The following is a 25,204-nucleotide window of genomic DNA, read 5'->3' as shown; positions in this document are numbered from 1 at the left end:
AGTTCTCCGAGAAATGGGAGTTCTGGATTTTACTAATCTACTTAGTATTTTTGAAGAGATAATTAAATCGATTGATGAGGGCTGTTCAGTTCTTGGTTTTTTTTTGTTCAAGATACAGTGTGGAAACAGGCCTGTTGGCCCACCGAGTCTGTGCCCACCAAAGATCACCCGTAAACTAATTCTAACCGCAATGGCTGCCTCGCCAACAGTCTGTCTTGTCCCTTCCTTCTTTGTTGTTTTATAGTACGTGTTAAATATATGTTTTAGTGTTCTTTAGCTTGTTTTATGTGGGGGGTGGGGGTTACATAGAAACATAGGTTGGGGGAAACTTTTTATAATCTCGTACCTCGGAGATGCGATTCTTTTCCGTATCGTATCTCCGTCCGCATTGCGGCCTAACATCGTGGAGTTGGCAGCCTCTTGCTGGAGACCGATTTCAGGAGCTCCAACCGCGGGAGCCTGCAGGACTTAACATCGTGGAGCTGGCGTTCCCTGTCGGGGATTAACTACAGAGCTCCAACAACGGGAGCCTGTGGACTAACATCGTGGAGCTCGCAGTCCCTGGTTAGAGACCGACTTCAGGAGCTCCAAGCCGCAGGTGCTTCGACCACCCCGACGCAGGAACTTCAATCGCCCCGACACGGGAGCTTTGATTGCCGGCTGCGGATGATTCAACTGCCCCGACCACGGGAGAATAATGAGGAAGAAGTTTAGACTTTATTGCCTTCCATCACAGTGAGGAATGTGGGGAATCCGCAGTGGTGGATGCGGTACCTTGTTGCTTTTTTTAGTATGGTTGTGGGTAATTCAAGTTTTACTGTACCTTAATTAGCACATGTGACAATAAACAGACCTTTGAACCTGCACATTAGGGACAATTTACAGAAGCCATTTACCCTGTCTGTTTTATTGGAATGTGGGAGGAAACCGGAGCACCCGAAGAAAAACCACTGGGAAAACGTACAAACTCTGTACAGACAGCATCCACAGTCAGAATCGAAATCGGGTCTCTGGCACTGTAACGTGGCAACTGTACCGCTGTGCCACTGTGCCGTTCATGAGGTTTACATGGACCTCGGTAAGGCCTTTGACAAGCCCCCATAGAAGGCTGGTCCAAAGTTTCAACCCCATGGGATCCAAGGCAAATTGGATACAAAGATGGCCTGGTAAAAGGAGGCAAAGGGTGATGCTGGTGGGCGATCTGTAGGTGATTTGTGGGCGACTATCACAGTGATCAGTTTCAAGATGCTTGATATTTATTATATACATTAATAGCTTAGATGTTAATTTAGGTGTCATTGGTAACTTTGCAGATCATACACAAATGATCTGGTGGTGTTGTTGATAGTGAGGAGGGTAGACGTAGGTGGCAGAATTATACTGTTCAGCTGGTAACTTGAACAGGGCTGTGACAGATGGAATTTAATCCTGATACATGTGAGATGATGCATTTTGGAAGAGGTGGTTGCTCAAATAAGCGTAGGACATATCATGAGTGGCAGGGTCCTGAAAAGTATTAGGGAACAAAGGCACAAGTTCAACAATCCCCGAAGACAGCAGCACAGATAGATAGTGTGGTGAGAAAGGCACATGTGATTCTTCATTACCTGGGGCATTGAATAAATGCAGGGAGGCCTTGGTGCAACTTTACTAAACATTGGATTGGCCACAGCTAGAATATTGTGTGCAGTTCAGACTGCCACGTATTAGAGAGGATGCAGAGGAGATTTGCCAGGATATGGCCTGGGATGGAATATTTAGTTATGAGGAAAGAATGGGTAACCTGGGTAGACATGCTTATACTAAAAGCCATTGGTTTAAAGTAAGATATTTAGAAGGGAACTGAGGAGATATTTTTTCCCACCAATTTGGATAATAATTACAATTTGGATTGTTCTGCCTGGGAAATGTATGAGGAATATTGTATACTGTATTAAAGGGAACTTGATGGACAGCATAGACATGGCATGCAAAGGGCCCGTTTCTGTGTTGTATGACTTTTTGATGATAGAAAAGCTTCTTTGCAGCCATTTTACAAAAAGAGTTTGGACCGTTTGTTTTTCATTTGAAATAAGAGTATAACGACCACAAGTTTTGGAAGAAATATAATTCCACTCATACTCTGTTCACACGGTATTGTTTCAGACATAACAAGTCAGAAAGCAGAAAGCTCACATTCTGGGAGTGATATTTTCAGCTCCATGAATTGTTATTTTAAAATGTAAAGTCAATAACTCAATGTATCTGACTACATGACACAACTCCAGCAACTCCGGCTCAATCGTGGCCTTGGCTGCTGTGTATGTGGAGTTTGAGTCTGTGTATATCTCGCATGAGTTCGCCCCAGGTTCTCCAAGATCCTTCCACATCCAAAACGACATGCTGAGAGCTTAATTGGCTATTGTAAATTGCCACTTGTGTAAGTGAACTGGCATAGACTCGATGGCTGAATGGCCTGCTTCTGTATTGTAAGGAAATATGATATAATAAATATGATATATTTAATGACAAATTATATATTTGTCAATCACATCTATGCAGATTTGTGAATCACAAATTACTTATAATAAGCCTTATGGACCATCATTGACTGTTGGAATAAAACTTTCACGACAGGACCAAAAGGAAGAACTCATAATTTCATTATTTGTCACAGTGATGAAGAATCTATGCCAGATTAACATTTTTTAATTTTCAGGTACCAATATTTAATAAAATATTTTCTATTTTCAGCACGCTTCTACTTATTCTTGAAATGAAAATCAGAAATGAATCGATCAGAAGTTGCAAGTATCTTTCAAAATAATTTGTTTTACATTTTCGCCTAACAGCACACCACTCTGCACACCACTTCACATAAAAAAGTGAAATAAGCAGCACACCACCAGCCTGCATTAACGATTGACAATTGATATTTTAGTCATCTAATACCAAATGTCTAGACAGAGACACACACAAATACAGAGGGAGAGAATGTTTGATGATTCTTACTAGATTATCAAAAGGCAGAGTGCATGTTAACAGCTGAGGTCTGCATAGTTCCCACGCCTTTACAGGATCGGGGTAACACTCATGAGGAACGTGGTCAACTGCCTCCCCCACATAACCATATTCTATCTGCTGTATATTCTGCCAAAGGAGTAAACAAATGGTTTTGAAAGAGGAACAGAACAAAAGAAAAAATAATTAAACAAAAGACAATTAATGCTCAAATCATATTTGGTATTCAGAACCATTTAAATAAAAATGAAATGTATAAATGGATTAACAAAGTAAATTTTAAACTCTATTTCAACTGATCCATTTAAACATTCATCGGATTACAAATTAATACTGCAGTAACATTTTACAAATTACATAAGCACAAGAACATAAACCAGTGAAGGTATAATATTATATACTCAAAGTAGACACGAAGAACTGCTGATGCTGGCTTGCACATTCACATCACGAATATACTCTAATTTATATTATCACATTGAAGACCAAGTATTAATGCGGAATTACTAAAGTGTTAATTTTAATTCATGCAATTTCAATTTTTGTTTCAAGTTTCTGTAAGTTTTAGGACAAAGGATTATGATCTTTAACCAACCCCAAGTCAATTTTCAAACAATAAATTCATCTTTCTGCACACCTTAAAAATAAAATATTTAGCTCAATGTGAAAATGTACTCGCTTAGAATAGTATTAACTGCTTTATGTACTTAAATCCCGGTATGGGGGCTTACACCATAGCTTTTGAATCAGAAATATGAATGCTGTAAACGAAATATGAGGCTTCAGATAATTTTATCACTAATTCACCAAAGTTTCATCTAACTTGCTGTTTTATTAAATTACTTTAACTTCTGTTGCTGACATGAACAGGAATTGGTCACCCAAGTGTCAGTAAAAGTTACAATGTACTTAGTAAAATACCCTGTGTAAGAAAATAACTGCAGATGCTGGTACAAATCGAAGGTATGTATTTCACAAAATGCTGGAGTAACTCAGCAGGTCAGGCAGCATCTCAGGAGAGAAGGAATGGGTGATGTTTCGGGTCGAGACCCTTCTTTAGACTGACATGCCCTGTTAAACCTAGCTCCTTATCATTTACATTGTCTGCTGGCACATTAGCTAAAGATCCAGATCACACTTCAGGCATTAGATGGCACAACCAACAACCTTGTATCAAAATAATAGCCATTTGAGTCTGAATTCATTTCAATGAACTTATGAACAATCCAAACATCATACTTGGCAACATGTCACTGCATCAGATTAAGAGTTTTGCAGGACCTGTTTATGGTGGTGCAATAAGATGTGATTTGAAATTTTAACTGAACATCCCATCACCAACTAGAGAGCAGTCCTGACATGTCATCTACCTCAATGGAGACCCTTGGACTTTACCTTGCACTTAACGTTATTCCCTTTATCCTGTGTCTGTACACTGAAGACTTGGTTGTAATCTGTGTGGTCTTTCTGCTGGCTGGATAGCATGCAATTCTGCCCAGCAAAGTAAGAAATGTCAGAATCCAGTCCATCACCGAGACCAGAATTCCCACCAGTGACCTCATCTACAATTTACACTGCCTCAGAAAAGCAGCCAACATAATCAAAGACAAAGGTACAGAAGCTTGAACGTGCGCACCACCAGACTTAGGAAAGCTCCCACAGAGCCGCTGTCAGAAGCTCCTGCAGGGGTGCGGGCCGCTGCCGTATCCCGGCAAGCAGCAGGTTGGGCTCGTCCGGTGCAAAACCGGGGATCCCTTTAGGAATGAGTCCGAGGCTCGTCTCCTACCTGCCCCCTCGAAAACCATGAAACAGAGGGTGGATTGAGTCAGCCATGGTGGCAAATGTTGGACAAAGGGCCGGTTAGGAGAACCGGGGCTCTTACTTTCCCCGCCCTCAAGATTGGCTGCAGGAGACGCCCCCTGGGGCATGAAGGCTGAAGGCCGGGCAAGGTGAGAGACGGCAGTTCGCTAGCGATCCGGATGGAGGTGATGGTGCAATGGGACTTTGAAAATGGCGCAAAAACCCCAGCAACTCTTGCATATGGACTCAGTGAACTGTTTTTATACATTCGGTGCTTAATCAGGGATTGTACAAATGTATAGCAATATTCTTATTGATCTGTATGTAAAAAAAGAAATTCAATGCACCTTGGTATACGTGATTATAAAAGAACCATTGAGCTTCTTCATCTCTGTTATTAGGCTTCTAAACGGTGTTTCCATGTGCTTGGGTACTGTTAGATTCACCTCCACTCTATTGAGGACTCCACAATGCTGCGAGCTATATATATTGCACTCTGCATCTTGCTCTTTGCTCCATCTATTGTACTTCAGTTTGACTTGATTGTGTTTATGTAATGTATGTATAATCTGTTTGGATAGCATGCAAAGCAAAGCTTTTCACTGCACCTCAGTACTCGTGACAATAATAAACCTAATCCTGCAGTTCTTTATGTCTATCTGAAAAAGAAAGCTGTATGGAGACCACTGACACTGTAACCTGTTCTGCCTGCCTTTGATATCTAAAAAAGCAGCATTATTTAGTGCTGAGAAACTAAACAAATGAATTGATGAGTTACTGAGAACAAACTCCAAAGTAAAATAGGAATATCTGGAATGGTGATATTTTTACGCTAGTTAACTAATAGATGTCTCAGGAATTTCAGTTCTTAACTATTCTAAATTAGTGCTGCTTGAGAATAGGAATAATATCTTGATATTTGTACTGCTGTTCATTTTTTCCCCTCAGTAAACAAAGATCGCAGTTAGAGAGACAATGGCTTGAAATCAATATTAAAGCTGCAAATGCCATGATTCTGAAATGCAATATACAGTCCTGGTGATACCATAGCATCCTCTACTGGCTAACTGTTAAGACTGCAGTAATGGCCTCTCCAACAAAGAAAGGTAACTCCGCTTCAATTTTCACAATTAATGTTGAAATATTACTGCTATTAAAATAGATAGCCAATGAAATACTAAATGAAATACCACTGCCTCTAAGATTATTTAACGTTTACATTTTGGCTCCAACCCTTTGCAAGCCAGCGAACATTTCACAGATCACATTAAAATGGACAGTATATCAAGGTCTACCAATGCCACTGCACCATCGTCACTTCACACCTCAGCAGACATTTTCCGATTGTTTCTGCTGCATTCCTCGTGCAATGGATTATTAGCCCAACAGAATATAGTTCAGTGTATTTCAATTTATTAAAATTCCCTTTAATGCATCCGACAAAAAATACAATTTTCATAGCTATAATGCAAAAGCACAATTATTAGAAAAATGTCCCAATTGGATTTGAATAAAAATGCTTCTTATGCAAACATATTTCCTTTTTTAAAATGCATACACATTTAAATTATTACCTTAACTACTCAGTCATGTCAAAGCTGCCTGTCAGATCATGCTCAGCATAAATTGTTTTCCTATAAAACAACTACAGATTTAATGTTGGATTACTTCAACAAGAGCCAACTTCAGGACAACTAGCTTCCTTATGAACGGTTGAATTATAATAACTCAAACACATAAATTCACTTGGTTAAGAGCTGCTTAAGACTTTTCTAGATAATACACAATAGATTTTTCACTCCCTTACCATCAGTTTCATATTCTTGCTAATGGACAGCTATCTTGTGCATTGCTGGTCCAGGTGAAGGCGTCAAATACATTCAGGTCAAATATATTCAATTCTATATTAAGCTAGGCAACATGTTCCCAGTGTTGGGGGAGTCCAGACCAAGGGGCCACAGTTTAAGAATAAGGGGTAAGCAATTTAGAACTGAGATGAGGAAAAACTTTTTCAGTCAGAGAGTTGTGAATCTGTGGAATTCTCTGCCTCAGAGGGCAGTGAAGGCCAATTCTCTGAATACATTCAAGAGAGAGCTAGATAGAGCTCTTAAGGATAGCGGAGTCCTTAAGGTATGGGGAGGTAGGAACGGGGTACTGATTGAGAATGATCAGCCATGATCACATTGAATGGCGGTGCTGGCTCGAAGGCTCGAAGGGCCGAATGGCCTCCTCCTGCACCTATTGTCTATTGTCTATAATAAAATCAAAAAATAATTGCAGATTCTGGAAATTTGAAATAAAGACAGCAAATGCAGGAAACACCCAACAGGTAGCATCTGTGAAAAGATAAATAGTTAATGTTTTGGTCAAAGGGCCTTCGTGAAAACTAGGGAGAGAGAAAGTAGGTGAGTATTGTGGAGTAACAAGGAACTGCAGGTGCTAGTTTCTACCAAAGATGGATACAAAATGCTGGAATAACTCAGCGTATCAGACAGCATCCTTGGAGAAAATGGACAGGATTTGGTTGATCTGCTGAATTACTCCAGCATTTTCTGTCTAGGTTAGTATTATGATGCAGGGAGAGGGAGGGAGAGATTGATATGACAAAGAGAATATATGTGGCTGATTTTCTATAAGCCGAAAGTTACAGCGAGTGGTGTGGATAAAGCAACGGGATAAGCAGGAGGTGGCAGCAGTGGAGCAGGAAGCGTACAAAGCGACAGCCAACAGGATGAAGTGGCAGCTGGTGAGAGCGGAGGGAGCCCCATGGTGACCGCCCTCGTCCAGTTGGTGGCAGCGGACTAGTGACTGCCTGCATCCTGTCGGTGGCAGCGGACTATCGTGACTGCCCGCGTCCTGTCGGTGGCAGCGGACTATAGTGACCACCCACGTCCTGTCAGTGGCAGCAGACTGAAGACAACACTGTCAGGGACGACTGCAACGTGAGCTGCATCACAGCCGCTTCAACTTCCGATAGCTGATGATGAAGGGCTCACTGATGCAGACCAGCGGTAACACCTAGTTTTAAGGTGAAACGACATAAAGAGCAGGTAACACAGCAGACCCCAACGGTGCCTTCATGGTTGCAGGGGACTTCAATCAGGTCGACCTACGAGCCTCGCTCCACAAATGCCATCAGCATGTGCAGTGCCCTACCAGGGGCTCAAACACAATGGATAAGGTGTACACCAATGTAAACGACGCCTACAGAGCTCTCCCCTGCCCACCCCTGGGACAACCCGATCACCTCTCACTGTTTCTACTGCCCGCATACAAACCCCTCATCCGCAAGACCAAACCCACAATAAAGACGGTCAAAATATGGCCCGAGGATGCCACCCTACAACTCCAGGACTGCTTTGATCGCATCGATTGGGACCTGTTTGCACAACAGGCCACCTACGGTTCAGAGGTAGACTTGGAGGAATACGCATCCACTGTGCTCTCCTACATCAACTGCTGTGTGGAGAATGTCACGGAGGACAAGGAGATAAAGATGTTCCCAAACCGGAAACCCTGGATGAACAAGGAGGTACAGAACCTGCTGAGGGCACGCAACATTGCCTTTAAATCTGGTGACACTTCAGCATACAGTGTTGCCAGATCACATCTGAACAAAGGTATTAAAAGGGCCAAAGACACCCATAGGCAACGGGTGGAAGACCACTTCAACACCACGGACACCAGAAGCATGTGGCAGGGTGTCAGGGACATCACTGGCTACAAGAGCAGCCCTGCCTGCCCCCACAGCGATATGGCACTGACCAACGAGCTTAACACCTTCTTTGCCCGCTTTGAAACTGGCAAAACCACCTTGAGTGAAAGAACCCCAGCCGAGGCGGTGGGACAGGTCTTGCAACTGAGCACGCAGGAGGTACAACACGCTCTGCAAAGGGTCAACCCACGCAAGGCTGCAGGACCGGATGGAGTTCAAGGAAGGGTACTGAAGGACTGTGCTGAACAGCTGGCTGAGGTATTCACCAGGATCTTTAACCTGTCATTATCTCTGGTTACCGTTCCCAAGTGCCTGAAGTCGGCTATCATAGTTCCGGTGCCGAAAAAAGCAAAGATTTCCAACCTGAACGACTACCGCCCGGTTGCCCTAACGCCGATAGTCATGAAGTGCTTTGAGAGGCTGGTCCTCTCACACATCAAATCCAGCATCCCTGACTCACTGGACCCACATCAATTTGCATACAGGGCAAATAGATCCACAGAGGACGCCATCTCTCTGGCTCTTCACACTGTCCTGACTCACCTAGAGAGACAGGGCACGTGCGTGAGGATGCTATTCATAGACTATAGCTCCGCCTTCAACACGGTCATCCCCACCAAGCTCATCACCAAACTCCACCAGCTAGGCCTCAGCTCGTCATTATGTGACTGGATCCTGGACTTCCTGCTGGAACGACCGCAGGCAGTGAGAATGGGCCCGCACCTGTCCTCCACTATCACCCTGAGTACCGGCACACCACAGGGCTGTGTTCTGAGCCCCATGCTCTACTCCCTCTTCACACACGACTGTGTTCCTGCATTCGACACCAACACCATTGTCAAGTTTGCAGACGACACAACGGTGATCGGGCTTATCACCAACGGGGATGAAACAAACTATAGAGCGGAGGTGCAGAACCTGGCGGACTGGTGCTCGGATAACAACCTGTCCCTAAATACCACCAAGACCAAGGAGCTGATCATCAACTTCCGTAGGTCACATAACGGGGAATATGCCCCGATCTCTATCAACGGGGACAGTGTGGAGAGAGTGTCCAGCTTCAAGTTTCTGGGCACTCACATTTCGGAGGACCTAACATGGTCCAATAACACTGCTGCGCTGGTCAAGAAGGCACAACAAAGACTGTTCTACTTAAGAACACTGAAAAAGTCTGGTCTACCCCAACAGCTGCTGACGACCTTCTACCGCTGCACCATAGAGAGCATCCTAACGCATGGCATCCCTGTGTGGTACCTCAGCTGCACGGAGGCAGAAAGGAAAGCTCTACAGCGGGTAGTCCATAGAGCTCAGAGGGCCATCGGAACACAGCTACCAGACTTGGAGGGCATCTACAACACACGATGCCTCAGAAAAGCCACCAGCATCCACAAAGACTCTTCACACCCCTGCAACAGTCTGTTCGAACTCCTTCCATCGGGCAGACGATACAAGGCCTTCTATGCCCGCACCTCTAGACTCAGGAACAGCTTCATCCCCAGGGCCATAGCTGCTATGAACCGGTCCTGCTGAGCCGGATGGCCACAACGCATAGATCAACTTGCACTTTACCCTGTCTAAAACTGTTACAATTGTTTCATTTCGTTGGGTTGCTGTTGTCTAAATTACTTAAATTATTGCATCGTATGGGAGGCGCATTCCCAATCTCGTTGTACCCCTGGGTACAATGACAATAAAGATATATTGTATTGTATTGTATTGTATTGAATCAGTCTGAAAAAGTCCTCCAGCACTTTGTGTCCTTTTATAAATTATCCATCATCTGCAGTTCTTTGTTTCAACTACCTACAATGATAATAAGTGACTTTGTTATAACGGACAATTGGTAATAATGGCTACCAATCACTCCCCATGGTCCGTTATAATGAGGGTTTACTGTACCTCATGTTAAAGACATAAAACTGACAGCGAAAACATAAGCAATGGTTAAGACTGCAAAATAATGGTGTCACCCACCCCCTGCCCCAACTGGTCCCCTATCTACACCCCTAATTCAATTTTCATTGACATTTTGTCATTAGGCCAAAGCAAATTTTGGGTATGGTGCCAATTACACAACCAACAGGCAAGAGATAGAAGTCAAATACAAATAAAACAATCAATTTTTATTGAAAACTGAAGAAAGGACTTGATCTGAAATGTCATGTCCTTCAGAGATGCTGCCTGACCACTTGAGTTACTCTAACACTTTGTGTTCTAAGCATTATTCCAACATCTGCAGTTCCTTGTATCCCCTGTGTCTTGTATCTTGTATCCCCAATTTCTATTCAAGCCATCTCATTATATGAAAAGTAAACTTTCAAAATCTGACCAGTTTAAATGAGTAAATGTGACAAATTCAAATCAATAAGTTGAGTTGTAAAATAATGGAAGAAAAACATCTTTCAGGTTAGACTTTCTGAAAGTCTTACTGAAAGTAAAGGCTTTGCAATGCAACTGCAACAGGTCATTGACAAGTTTTGTTTTGAATAATTGAAGAGATACCGCAGAGTGTCCATTGGGCACATTCCGAAATATACTGCACAAAATATAATTAATTTAAAACAATACAGCAATGATATAGGTCATGTTTGGAAGGTACCCTATATTTGGAAACTGGACTCAGACCTAGATAAGGGCTGATGTCATGAAAGTGTCCTCTCAATGAACCCAGGAAGATCCTCATTATATCCATAGTGCAATAATTTAACGTTGATAGATCATGTCAGAGGTTAAGGGGAGAAGGCAGGAGAATGGGGTTGAGGGAGAGATAGATCAGCCATGATTGAATCGAGGAGTAGACTTGATGGGCCGAATGACCTAATTCTACTCCTATCAATTAGGATGTCACAGGAAGCTTAATTCGCAATCATGTCGGGGTCAAAATTGGAAGTGTTCCTTCACCAGCATGCATGACCAATATAAATGCAATGAAAAAAAAATCAATGCAACCAAAGTTTTGGACTAAGTAAATAATTTATCTACTTAAATCTATTTTTTGAATAAAAAGTGTTGCTTACAGATTTATCCTTCCAGTCCAAAACATTGTACAGTAGAGGAGGAATGGAATTCTCAATAGCTTTGCCAACATTTCTACGGAATAAGTCACTCGCTGGTAAACAGCTATTGGGGAAGAAAAAAAGGAAAAGTATTTATGTTTCTTATACTTGGCCACAATGAATTGTACAATTTCCGAAGCCAATAAACTTTACATGGGTAAAAACATACCATAATTTATTGGAATTTATTTGATTAAAAAGATAATAGTTTAATCAAATACAAATAATAGCAACAAGAAACAGCAGCAATAGGTACAAAACTGTTTTAAAACGAGAAACCACATGAAAATACTATTTTCAACTGTCACTACATTAATAGTTCATTCAAGGCTCGCTGCTCCTGCGGGGTAGGAGGTACGGAGGCTTGATGTTGCACATCCCACCAGGTTCAGGAGCAGCTACTTTCCAACAACACAGGTTCTTGAACTGATCCGCACATCCCCACCCTACCTTGGGAACAGAACACTATGCCTCACCTCTTACACCACCATAGACTCGGGTTTTTTTGCATGTACATGACAATAAACTCGACTATTAGATCTGAGTATAAATACATTGATAATCTATCTTGTATCATTGTAATGCCCCACATAGCCAAGAAAATAACATTCCAAACTTTAAATTTTAGTTTCACTCATATATGAAAATGGTCCTGAGTTTATCTTTGACACCATTCAATATAACAGGTATTGCACAGGAGCCAACTTGAACTCATTCCTTCTAACTCAAGCAAATGGATTTTACATTGTCACAAATTGGAATATTTATCTTTTCTACACATTGTTATGAACACTGATCAATTGTCAATTATAGCCACAAGCATCAGGAAGATGCATGTTAAAATGCAACAGGTACATATTCATCTTTGGCCATTTGTTTAGTTTAGTTTAGAGATACAGTATGGAAACACGCCCTTCGGCCCCTTGTGTCCACACCAACCAGCAATACCTGCACATTAACACTACCCTGCGTACACTCGGGACACTTATACCAAGACAATTCACCTACAAACCCGTATGTCTGGGGTGTGGGAGGAAACCGAAGATCTTGGAGAAAACCCACACGGTGGAGAATGTACAAACTCCGTACAGACAGAGCCCAAAATCGGAATCAAACCTGGGTCTCCAGCGCTTCAAGCGCTGTGAGGCAGCAACTCTACTGCTGTGCCACCGTGCCACCCTGTGTTTGCATTGAAAATACAGCACATAAATAATCAGAAGAAAACTCAAGAGGCAGACTTGCTAATATATTGTATGCTCAGTGGAGCAACAGGGAATTAATTTCTATCCCAATATCTAATAAGTCAAACAGGAACAAAGATCATCTGCTGCCAAGAGCTAGTCTACGTTTTTTTTAAAGTTTGAAATTCAAGACAAATACCTTGAAGGTAGTAGGTAGATAAAGCTACTTCCATCTTCAGTCCAAATAACAACCTTATCAGCATCTACAAATTCACCCCCAGTCCAAGACTGGTCACCCTCACTGGATACTGAGCACAACAAGGAAAAGTCACCAGCATCAAACACCTGAAAGGGAAAGGAAATACATTTAACTGAGATATGCTAATTACGAACTAGTAAAATTAAGAACTAATTCCAGTGGATGGATGAAGATTTAAAATATTAAAATATTAGATATACGAGAACTAATTTTGGCCAGAAACTTATTAATGTAAAGAGGTTTCAATGAGATGTTGAATGGGCAAGACTAGACGATGGAATTACAAATTCTTGTTGCAACAGACTGCTGCTAAACAGATAAGGGTCTTTAAAACCAAAGCTGGTAGATCACAAAAAGGGAGAGTAAAGCCCTTGAGAAAGTCTTGGACATCATGGAAAGGTAGAAATTAAAGAAAGGAAGGTTTACAGCTAAATTTCAGAGAATAGCATTTTAAGTTGTTGTACACGATGGAGGGAATAAGGAGTACTTCGGAGAACAGTAGTCATTATTTGCTTGGATAATACGGTTTGAAGCCACAAAAAACATGGAAGCACAAGAGAAAGACATCAAAAAGAAAGAAAACAGATGAATAGCATTCAAAGGGATACCATCACTTGCATCATGCACAATTTCAAAAGTAAACTTGCATGTTGACTTACCAAGATTTGTACTTAAACATCTCATTTCAAAATTTCCTGTTTTTAATTGCAAAAATCACGCCTTTGCTACAAAACATCTTACCTTCCAATATTTGGAGCAAACCACCAGAAGTGACCGTTGTGTATATGTACAAAATGAAATGCTTTGACAATTCAAACAGTAAATAGGCTTGGATTCCTCTTCAAAGATTGGTTCAGTATCCTATAATGTAAGTGCATGTCCCAATATCAATAAAATAGATATATACAGGTAAATCAATACAGGTACATGAATACAATTGCCTGCATCTACATTTTACCAAAAGTATTATCAACTCATCTTCTGACTGTGTGTTTGTCCTATTGCTTTCTGGAAACCATAAAGCTTATACATTCAATATGCTTCCATTTATTTAAATAATCTGATAAATACAAGAATGAATGTTCTAAATACCTCTCCAGTACATTGAATTTTACCACTTTTTGTAGATGGTCTTTGTTTACATCATAACCTTGCTCATCAAGAGTTAATTTTTCCAATATTCGTGTCAAGCTCCCATTCTCCTAGTTTTACAACATCCTACTGACTCAACATTCTACTGCATATGCTGTGTGTCTTCAATTTGTTCTCATGAATCTATTATATGCACCAAATCTAAATTCTCATCTTCAATAGAAGCCTTTATACCAACCAACCTTAATCACTAATGCGTTACGAATTCTATCAACATGCTCTTTGATTTTGTCAACTTGGGTTCAGTTTATAGCACTTTTGCCTGAGAAGGATTGCTATGGGTTCAAAACCTGCTTAAGACTTCAGCATATAAACAATGCTGAGATTTCAATGTTGTCGGAGAGACTGGTGCATTCTCAGAAGTATCAACTTTTAGCTTGGATCGTGCATCAGTTTGCAAATGGCTGCTCAAGGGGGTTCAAATAATATTATGCAGAAAAGGTCCCAAAGTTCAAACTGATATTTCCCTGTCCACAAACACAATTTGAACTTTCAATTTACGAGTGCATTGGGTGAGATCTTGGCTCACACATTTGAAATAAACTGAGGATTTGAGCGGCACGGCGATGTAGCAGTAGAGCTACGGACTTACAGCACCAGAGACCTGGGTTCGATCCTGACTGCCGGTGCTTGACTCTACGGAGTTTGTACGTTCTCCCCGTGACCTGCGTGGGTTTTCTCTGAGATCTTTTGTTTCCACTCATACTCCAAAGACATACAGGTTTGTAGGTTAGTTGGCTTGGTGTAAATGTAAGTTGTCCCTAGTGTGTGTAGGATAGTGTTAATGTTCGGGGATCGCTGGTCGGTGCAGACCCGGTGGGCCGAAGGGCCTGTTTCCGCGCTGTATCTCTAAACTAAACTAAAAACTAAATCGATGCCACCAAAAGGTAATGTTGGCTTAATTTGCCACTTATGGCAAAGAGTACCACACGCTAATGACATGTGTTTGAAAATAAATAAGCATTCTGGCCTTCACCACTCAGGATTCTGGCATTCAACCTCTTCCTATTGAATAAACCACAATTAGACTTCTCATTATTTACTTTCTCAAACTCGTCTGGAATCTTGAACACCTCTGGCAGAAACTGCAAAGAATACGTTTCCTATTCTGCTTTCCAGCAGACCTTTAGTCTCATATCCTTGGCATTATTCAAGGAAATTTATATGAAATCAATTCAATGTGAAAGGAAGCACTTTTCCAATTATCTTTTATCTGCTCATTGTAGCTATTTATCTGTCATTCGAAAATGTTTATTTTCCTCCTTTAAATTTCTCACATTTTGCTCATCTTCATCAAGTCTCACTTATCACGGGTCAAATAAGAAAATCCTGGCTTCTCTAGTTTTCTCCACATAGCAGAAAATTCCTAGTCTCTGGTATCAATCTTATTATTCAATAAATCTATTGTTAAATGGGTATGTTACGGAGCGTAATCATGAACCATTCAGTTACCTCAAAAGGGTGGAGAACAAAATCAAGCTTTAATTACAATTGCATGCAAATACCAAAATAACTGTACACAACATATTAGACTTTTTTTAGATTTAGATTTAGAGATACAGATAAGCATTGGCAGATTTAAATTACAAGCAACCTTGAAATTAAAAAATATAATGATAGTTAATTATAAATAAGTTTGTCAGAAACTAGAAAATTACCAGCTAGAACTATATTCAGAAACCAGAAAATTATCAGCCAAGAATATATTCTGATGAGACACTAGTTGGAACATCAACACTGCATTGACTTTATAATCCCTTGTGATAGTTGTGAACCACTGCACTGTAGATTCAATATGAAACTTCTGATCCAAACAGAACATAGAAACCCTGTTAACTTACAAAACTACTTAATCCATATCTTCGAAATCATACCTGTATTCGACTGATTTCAGCAGTAATAATCCACACCTTTAAGATTCCAGTTACTGAAACTCCAATCACTGTGTCTTCTGAAAATAAAAAATAATGAAACACCAATTATTTAAGTGCTATATGATCATTAAATTAATAGTGAGAACATTAGCATCATGGTGCGACTAAACTAATAGCGCATTTGAGACTTTTAGATAGGCACATGAATATGGAGGGAATGGAGGGACATGGATTATGTACAGGCAGATAAGTATTAGCACCAGACCTGTGCTGTACTGTTATATGTTCTATGAATACCAATCTTACAGATGCCACCGTGTGTTTATCTATCCTCATGCGTTCAAAAAGCAATCCCTTGAAGAATGTCATGGCTTTTAATAAACAGATTTTACATAAAATATGAATACAAAAAATAGATTGCAGAGCAAAATTGTAATGTTTTCTCGCATCCTCACTACCATGTTATGCAATTAAATCTTACTCTTCTAAATGAAAACCTTTTCCCAGTCAACAAAATCCAAATCCAGTTCACCATAACTTTAGCACTACTATTTTAGATAATTTAGCCCAAGACATCCTTGAGAAAAGCATGCACCTCAAGTACACACCACCATGCTACCTGCACTTACCTTCTCTGACCAGATAGCTACAAGAAAGGTTGCGGCCCAAAATTGTTGCCTGTCCATCTCTTCCAAAGATGCTGCCTGACCCGCTAGGTTACTGCAGCACTTTGTGTTCTATGCAAGATTTCAGCACCTGCAGTTTCCTTGTGTCTCCAAATATTCAAAGTTTCCTGTCACATCTTTCCATGATCAGTGACTCAGCCTCAGGTGGAAGATCCTGAGACACCACCTTGATTACTTTTTGGTTGCTCATGCTGTCAAAAGTCTTTACAAGGTGTTTCCACATTGAAGTCTTAACCTTAACTTACCTTTGCAATGAAGTTCAGCAAGTTCAAAAGAATGGGACATGCTAGATAAAGTTATGGTGCCAGATAAGAAATTTATCCAGCCTCACCTACAACTGATCAAGAACTCCCTCAGGGATCAGGGGCAGAATGACATATGATGTCTGAACTCTCTTCTACAATGTTCAGGTGCACGATATGAAAAAAACTCAACTGTGAGCAGCACTTTTACCGCACAGCTCTTCCAAACCACCAACAAAAGACTCGTATATTTCAGCCATATATGTTGACAGACCTTCTCTGCCATTTCTATGTCATAGAATTCTCTATGCATGGACAAAGATTGTATTCTAATTTCAACAACAGACATGTCAGACAGGAAAATCTATTTTGGGATAATGCTCAATCACTCAATTTTGGGATAATAATTTTGTGGAATTTTGCCTTAAATCTGCCTTCCTAATTGTTTAAAAAAAACAGAAAATTGCATAAATAAACAGCTTTATTGAGGGCCTATCCTGCTTTGATAGCTGTCAAAAATTAACTGTAAGATACTGAAATGGGTCACGCAAATAAGTAACATTTGGTGTGCAAGATACATCATAAATTTATGACGCCTCATACATTTAGTAACCAAGCAAGCATCTTGGGCAATGTGAAACTCAAGACGACCATTCTTGAGATAATTAAAATCCAATAGTACCAGTAAAAAATCTATCATAGCATAACCATTACTTTTAACAATTTGAAGACTGAAAAAAATAGATAAATATATGAATGAATTAAGAAAATGAACAAAATCCTCACCTTGTGTTCTCAGTGAGCGTATGATACTCAGTGAATTAATCCAATCAGGAGAAATCTTGGACACTAAAGAGTGAAGGACCTCCAGACTAGTAGCGTCAATGACAAGGATTTCTGGGTAATGGCCATAACAAAGCAGTCTTCCTTCACGTAGAGTTCCAACATTGAACTGATAAAACTATTATTAAAAAAACACAATGGCAAAGTTGAAAACTTATAATTCCAGCTCCAATGTTTAATAACTTTACATGACTCCAGCTCCAATGTTTAATAACTTTACATTTATTTTCATGACAATCCTATTCCAACAGTCATGTATCTTTAATTAGATTTACACCCTCTGCCATAATCAACCATCTTTTTCAAATGTAGTGCTTGTCAACCTTTGGCACAACTGACTATGCCAGCTTTTTCCCCCGAGACATCTTCTCTAATGTCCAACATTACCATCTCCTCATTCCAACCTTAGCTATCTGATGACAGTGGCGTAATATCTAGAACTCCCCCCACCACCACCTTTCAAACAAAGCCTCAGCCCTCTTTAAGGGCCTTGTCACAATTCACCTCTTTACTCAAGCTGCAAATGCAAATAATTGTAATAGCAGTCTAATTATGCCATCCTTTTCTGAATTTGCTGACTGGAAACAATTGTTTCTCAAAACTCTCCACCCTCTCCTCATCCATAAGCTGCCATTTGGTAATAACATTCACAATATTGAGAGTGATTTTCACATGTACACTGATGCCATAATTCGATCACTCCACCACCTCCGATATCCCCCTCTGCTATTTCCATTCTTTCAGATAGTTTTGTCTGTCTTGTGTCAAGTCTTGGTTGAAATTCAAATTCTATCAGTTAAATACAAAAACAGAACAAGAGAAACTGCCTTGAATATCACACAATAAATGAAAGCCATATATTGCCTCTGATTAAAACAGATTGCACAACTTCAGTTTTCATTTAATTACCACCTCTCCTGACCTGACCGCCTCCTTAAAACTTCCAGATCTTTTCACTTCGGATTTTCTGTTGAATCTCCGTTGATTAAATCAAGCTCACCTGTCCTGCCATTCCAACATTGCACTCACCTTGCTTGTCTTTTCCCCACCTTATTCACTGGTATCCTAGAATATGCACCCACCTCTTGCACATGTGTTAAACCCCGTTGAACATCAAATCTTAAACATTTCAAAGATAAAGCATTTACAATAGTGACATCTCTTCATATAATTATTTATCAGCAAGTATCCAGATGATCGATGCAAATATGCTAAAATTATGTACAAATTAATAGGTCAACATTTCCAAGCATCGTCCTGCTCCAAAATTTGAAAACATTTTTGCATCATGTGGTCAATTTACATTTCATGACACAAATTAATAGGACACAAGTTCTTCATACTGAAAATTTAGGTAAAAGTTTGCCTGAATCCCAGCAATTTCTGCACTACTCACTTGTATGCCGGTATGTGTGCATGCTAATTTAGTAAATTCTATACATCTTCCATCATTCACATCCCATAGACACATCTCTCTGCAAGAAAAAAAAAGTTTGAATAATACTATATTAAGGTGCGGTTATTTCGTTAAACTAACTTTAGCATAAGCAGAAGGAACAAAATAAATGTACCAGGATTCTCAGAATACTGTATTAATTATCCAAAGTGTCTGAACTCAGTGGGAGCAAAACTCATGGCAACAATGGGAGCATTTTCTTTGGGACTACAATATAATTTTGATTCCAAGATGACTTGTGTACATATTTGTGGCAGATTGTTCTCGACTCAACATTGGTAAGTGGATTGTTGAAAACCATCAGGATGAATGCAAATACTCAAGACAGTGACATCTATCAATCTACCACATTGATATACACTAACGAATGCTCCTAACTTGATTTTAAATTTGGCAACCTCTATTTTAGAAGCAATGGCCACAGGCAAAACCTGCCTCTAATGGTAATGAAAACAGAATCAATCACAGTTTTCTCCGTTTATGGGGTATAACTTGCGAGGTCTCATAACATGTGTAAGTGGTTTAAACCGAAGACACACACAAAAGGCTGGAATAACTCAGCGAGTCAGGCAGCATCTCTGGAGAAAAGGAATAGGTGATGTTTTGGGTCAAGACCTTCGGACTGAGAGTCAGGGGAAAGGGAGTGTCTGTCTAAGGTCTCATAATACTTTAGCTTACACTATTATGGACTTCTGATATCAAACTCTAACTTATTGGTACAGTATAAATACGTTTTCTATCAAACACTCCCAATTCCAAATTAAAACAGCACTGACCACTTTAGGAGAGATAACATGAAAGGTTTCCTTGTATTTTGGTTTGAACTATCATGGTCTGGTTTACCTAGAATAACTGATAATTTATTCTATATTTATATTTTGTGTTGTGTTTAAATGTGACTGTAAAATCGCAGCAAGTAATAATTTAATTGTTCTATTCCAGGTGCATATGACAATGAATCATTCTTAACTTGAAAATGGAGACAGAACAGATTGCTTTATAATGAGCCAGCATGAACAATCCAGGCTAAATGGCTTATTTATGTGCTGTAGGTCCTTCTGCAGTTGTACAGGGCCCTAGTGAGACCGCACCTGGAGTACTGTGTGCAGTTTTGGTCTCCAAATTTGAGGAAGGATATTCTTGCTATTGAGGGCGTGCAGCGTAGGTTTACTAGGTTAATTCCCGGAATGGCGGGACTGTCATATGTTGAAAGACTAGAGCGACTAGGTTTGTATACACTGGAATTTAGAAGGATGAGAGGGGATCTTATCGAAACGTATAAGATTATTAAGGGGTTGGACACGTTAGAGGCAGGAACAATGTTCCCAATGTTGGGGGAGTCCAGAACCAGGGGCCACAGTTTAAGAATAAGGGGTAGGCCATTTAGAACAGAGATGAGGAAAAACTTTTTTAGTCAGAGAGTTGTGAATCTGTGGAATTCTCTGCCTCAGAGGGCAGTCAGTGGAGGCCAATTCTCTGAATACATTTAAGAGAGAGCTAGATAGAGCTCTTAAGGATAGCGGAGTCAGGGGGTATGGGGAGAAAGTAGGAACGGGGTACTGATTGAGAATGATCAGCCATGATCACATTGAATGGCGGTGCTGGCTCGAAGGGCCGAATGGCCTACTCCTGCACCTATTGTCTATTGTCTATTGTAATATTTTTAAGATAATGAACTTGATAACTTCTATTGTGTTACTTTGGAATCTCTTTCGCAAAATAAAACAGCCTCAATTTCATTTACCCAATAATGAATTTCTGAAATCTAGAATCGTGCACTTTGTTCACACTGTCCTCTCAAAGAGGAAAATATTGTTCTATGATGAGATAACCAGATTCACTTAAAAATAAGAAGGGCTGCATAGTGGCGCAGCGGTAGAATTGCTGTCTCAACGCGCCAGAGACCGACGTACGATCCTGTCTATGGGTGCTGTCTTTACGGAGTTTGTATGTACTCCCTGAGACCGCGTAGATGTTCTCCGGGTGCTCTGGTTTCCTCCCACATTCCAGGTTTGTAGGTTAATCTGTTTCTGTGAATTGTCCCTCATGTATAAGATATAACTAATGATTGCTGGTTGGCTTGGACTCGGTGGGCTATTGGGCCTGTTTCCATGCAGTCTCTCTAAATTCTAATCATTTAACCAATACAAATCATCTCCATGTGGGTTTAGTCAATTCAATTTCTTCCATTTACTAATTTACTCACCCATTTTCAGATGCACTGACAACATACTGTTTGTCACTGCCGGCATTGGCTTTGGAAAGGCAAGTGATAGATGATGTGTGGCCAAACAGCAGAGCCCTTGGAATGATCTGCAGACACACACACACACACACATACAAAAGATAAATAGTAATGGTACAATTGCTACAATAAATTTCTGCTTCTTAAAGTCAAGTTTTGATAATCAAAGATTTTCACTGTCAATAAAGTCGACCGTGATTCATTTTAAACTAAAGTAAATTAAGCTCATGATGCTCTGGGTCTCATTATAAAAAAAAACAAGCACGCATCTGCTTTTCAAATGGTTATGAAAATAACTACACTTGAATAAAATAGTCAGCCTATAAAACTTAATGGCATTTATTACTTACTTCCTGCAAGTTTTTTTTCTTAATGATCTTAATAAAAAAAAGTATCTTCCAGCTCTTAAAAAATGAATAAAATAAACTGGTACAGATGTCTGATATTATCCACAAAACTAGTTATTGTATAATAAAGGAGACCCAGGCAGGAGGCAAAATAGAAAAGTAAGCTGAAGCATAAAGAGTAAGTAACAGGAAAAAACAAAATAAGGAGAGAACCAACTATTGGGGAGTGAACGATATTGTGGTGGTGAACAGACTGTTTTTAAAAAACATAAATAGGTGGCATTTAAAAGAAAGACAGAGACAAAATGTCTTTATTCCAGTATTTATTTTTGTTTATGATGATTGAGTTTTACATGTTGAATTTATTGAAAAAACATTAGGGACAGTAGGGGAAAACTGGTTAGGGGTGAGAGAATCTCTGCTCTCTTATTCACCCTCAAGTGATTAGGATGGGTTAAGAGGCATTGGGGTAAGGATTAAAATTGGGATGAGAGGGAGAAGGCAAGGAAGAAAACAAACATATGTGGTTTAGCGCTACTACAATTTTCCTGACCAATACAAACATTTAGAACAAAAGTAAATAAATAAAGTGTTCTGTGGAGGCAGAGAAAACAAAAGAAAAGTAGAGGCAAGAGGGCAACGGCAGACAGAATCAAAGTGAACAGAGAAACAACAACATTAAGATGTCATGACAATGACTCTATAATACATCACGAAGGTATTTATTCACAAAATGCTGGAGTAACTCAGGTCAGGCAGCATCACGGGAGAGAAAGAATGGATGACGTTTCGGGTCGAGACCCTTCTTCAGCATTTTGTGAATAAATACCTTTCGATTTGTACCAGCATCTGTAGTTATTTTCTTATACTATAATACATCACAGCCTGCGTAATATCTCAGGAAATCATCTGGCATTCCAAAGTCACCATATACTTACCTTCTTTATTTGTCTTTGATTTTGTCATTCTAAATAGTAAACATAAATTTAAATAATAAGCACCAACCTCTATTTCCAGAGTTAAATCCCAAAGACAGATTTGTCCATCATGACATCCTGTAACAATAGTTGCTAAATCATCCATCACTAGTAGAGCTGAAATGCAATGCGTTGGAGCTTTGGGGCCCCACAGCACGATCGGCAACACCAGGCTATTTCCAGCCATTTTTATTTTTGGCCTGTTCAAAAATAAGATAAATTTTAGAAGATTGCAAAAGTGACATTAAAATGAAATAGTTGTAATTATAGTACAAATCTCAAAACTTCAAAATATATATCCAGATTAAAAAGCAACTTGCGTTCAGTATACACAGCGTGGAAACTGGCCCTTCAGCTCAACTTGCCCATGCCGACCAACATGCCCTATCAACAACATGCCCACCTGTCTGCATTTGGTCCATATCTTTCTAAACCTATCCTATCCATGTAATTGTCCAAATATTTGTAAACATTGTGATAGGATCTGCCTCAACTACCCCCTCTGGCAGCTCATTCCATATTCCCACCATCCTTTGTGTAAAAAGGTTGCTCCTCAGGTTCCTATTCAATTAAACAGTTAAGCATTTGATGAAGTCCCCCATGGTAGGCTATTCCAGAAGATTAAGATGCACTGGATTAACAATGACTTGATCGTATAGGTTCAGAACTAGTTTCCTGATAGAAGACAGAGGGTTTTGGTGGAAGGACAAAATTCACACTGAAGGTCTGAAACCAGTGGAGTTCCACAGGAACCTCTTGTTTTTGCGATATATATAAATGACTTGGGTGTAAATGTTGATGAGTCAGTTAGTACATTTGTAGATGACACTAAAAGTGCTGGGGTCATGGACTGTGAGGATGGCTCTCAAAGTATACAGCAGGATACAGATCAGTTACAGAAATGGAAGATGGAGTTTAAGCTGAGTAAGTGTGAGGTGTTGAATTTGGGAAGTTGGATTCAAGGGGAAAATAAATATACAATTAATGGCAAGACCATTAACAGCATTGATGTACAGAAGGATAAATCCCTGGAAGTGGCAACACAAGCAGATAGAGCGGTAAAGAAGGCATATGGAATACTTGCCTTCATTGGTCGGGACATTGAGCACAAGTGTCAGGAAGTCATGATTCCATTTTATAGGACTTTAGTGAAGCATCATTTGGAGTATTACGTGCATTTCTGGCTGTCTCATTACAGGAATAATGTGGAGGCTTTGAAAAGGGTGCAAAGGAGGATTACCAGAATGATGCCTGGACTCGGGGGATAATAGCTACAGGGACAGTTTAGACAGACTTGGATTGTTTTCACTGGAATCCCAAAGGTTAATGGGAGAACTGATAGAAGTCTATAAAATTGTGAGATGCATAGAGAAGGAAGACAGTCATAACATTTTTTCAGGATGGAAATATCAAACACTTATAGGGCATAGTTTTAAGGAAAGAGGGGCAAAGTGTGGGGCACATTTTTTTGTTACACACAGAGGGTGGTGAGTGCCTGGAAAGTGCTGCTGGGGTGGTGGTGGAGGAAGATACGACAGTAGCATGTAATATACATTTGGATAGGGACATGGATATGCAGGGGACGGAAGGATCTGGATTATGTGCAGGCACTTAAGAGTTGGCCTTTACAGCATGCTCCACACAGACATTTTGGGCTGAAGGGCCTGTTCCCATGCAGTACCTTTCTACTTATTCTCCAACCAGTTACTTGAATTTAAGAACAAGCATTGTCTCAGCGACCGTTTGTTGACCACTTGCTCTCAACTTCCTTTCGCAATCCCAAGCTGACCTTTCCATCCTGAGCCTCCTCCATTGACAGAGTATGGCCTCAAGTAAACTGGAGGAGCAGCGCCTCATTTTCCACTTGGGTTGCTTACAACCCCCCCCCCCCCTCTCCCCTCCTCTGTCCCTCATCTAGACTCCCACCTATTTCTCCCTTTCCCATTCCCCTTTTCATATATTCCCTCCTATGGCTTCACAACTCACAATTCTTCAATCCTATCTCACACCTTCTGCTTTTATCTCTGGTCTTTGTTCCAACCAGCTGCCTATCAAAGCCCCTCTCGCCTGTGTCCACCTATTAACTGCCATGCTTTGTCCTGCCTCCCCTTTCTTTCAGCTTTCTCCTCCCCCCCATCCCCCCACCCCCACAATCAGTCTGAAGAAGAGCCCCAACCCGAAATGTCACCTATTCATGTTCTCGAGAGACGCTGCCTGACCCACTGAGTTACCCCAGCACTTTGTGTCCTTTTTAGTAATCTTGTACCTTCAAAAGCTGTGGATAACATACCAATCGATAAACTGAAGGCTATCTAAGGTAGAATTTTGGACAATCAGGCTAGCAAGGATCATGATGGTTATTCAAGAATAT

At 40.3% G+C, this 25,204-nt stretch overlaps 1 protein-coding gene across 5 annotated transcripts in view; it reads right to left on the bottom strand.

Moving 5' to 3' along the window:
• wdr7 (WD repeat domain 7) overlaps positions 1-25,204 on the bottom strand; it is a 467,098-nt gene that overhangs the window by 406,307 nt on the left and 35,587 nt on the right. For 3 of the 5 annotated variants that reach the window (XM_078423760.1, XM_078423677.1, XM_078423842.1), the window contains exons 3-11: positions 22,862-23,033; positions 21,471-21,577; positions 19,205-19,283; positions 17,752-17,926; positions 16,038-16,114; positions 13,753-13,872; positions 12,952-13,097; positions 11,533-11,635; positions 2,992-3,129 (exon numbers count right to left, since the gene is read on the bottom strand). In XM_078423760.1, coding sequence (XP_078279886.1) covers positions 2,992-3,129; positions 11,533-11,635; positions 12,952-13,097; positions 13,753-13,872; positions 16,038-16,114; positions 17,752-17,926; positions 19,205-19,283; positions 21,471-21,577; positions 22,862-23,020 — 1,104 coding nt within the window. In that variant the 5' untranslated portion in view covers positions 23,021-23,033. The remainder of the gene's footprint in view (positions 1-2,991; positions 3,130-11,532; positions 11,636-12,951; positions 13,098-13,752; positions 13,873-16,037; positions 16,115-17,751; positions 17,927-19,204; positions 19,284-21,470; positions 21,578-22,861; positions 23,034-25,204) is intronic. The other 2 variants (XM_078423916.1, XM_078424003.1) reach the window with 1 other exon arrangement.

This window comes from Rhinoraja longicauda, chromosome 1, assembly GCF_053455715.1.
Source record: "Rhinoraja longicauda isolate Sanriku21f chromosome 1, sRhiLon1.1, whole genome shotgun sequence".
NCBI classification, from domain to species: Eukaryota; Metazoa; Chordata; class Chondrichthyes; order Rajiformes; family Arhynchobatidae; genus Rhinoraja; species Rhinoraja longicauda.
The sequence above is the reverse complement of the archived record's forward strand: the minus strand, read 5'-3'. Positions and strand labels throughout refer to the sequence as shown.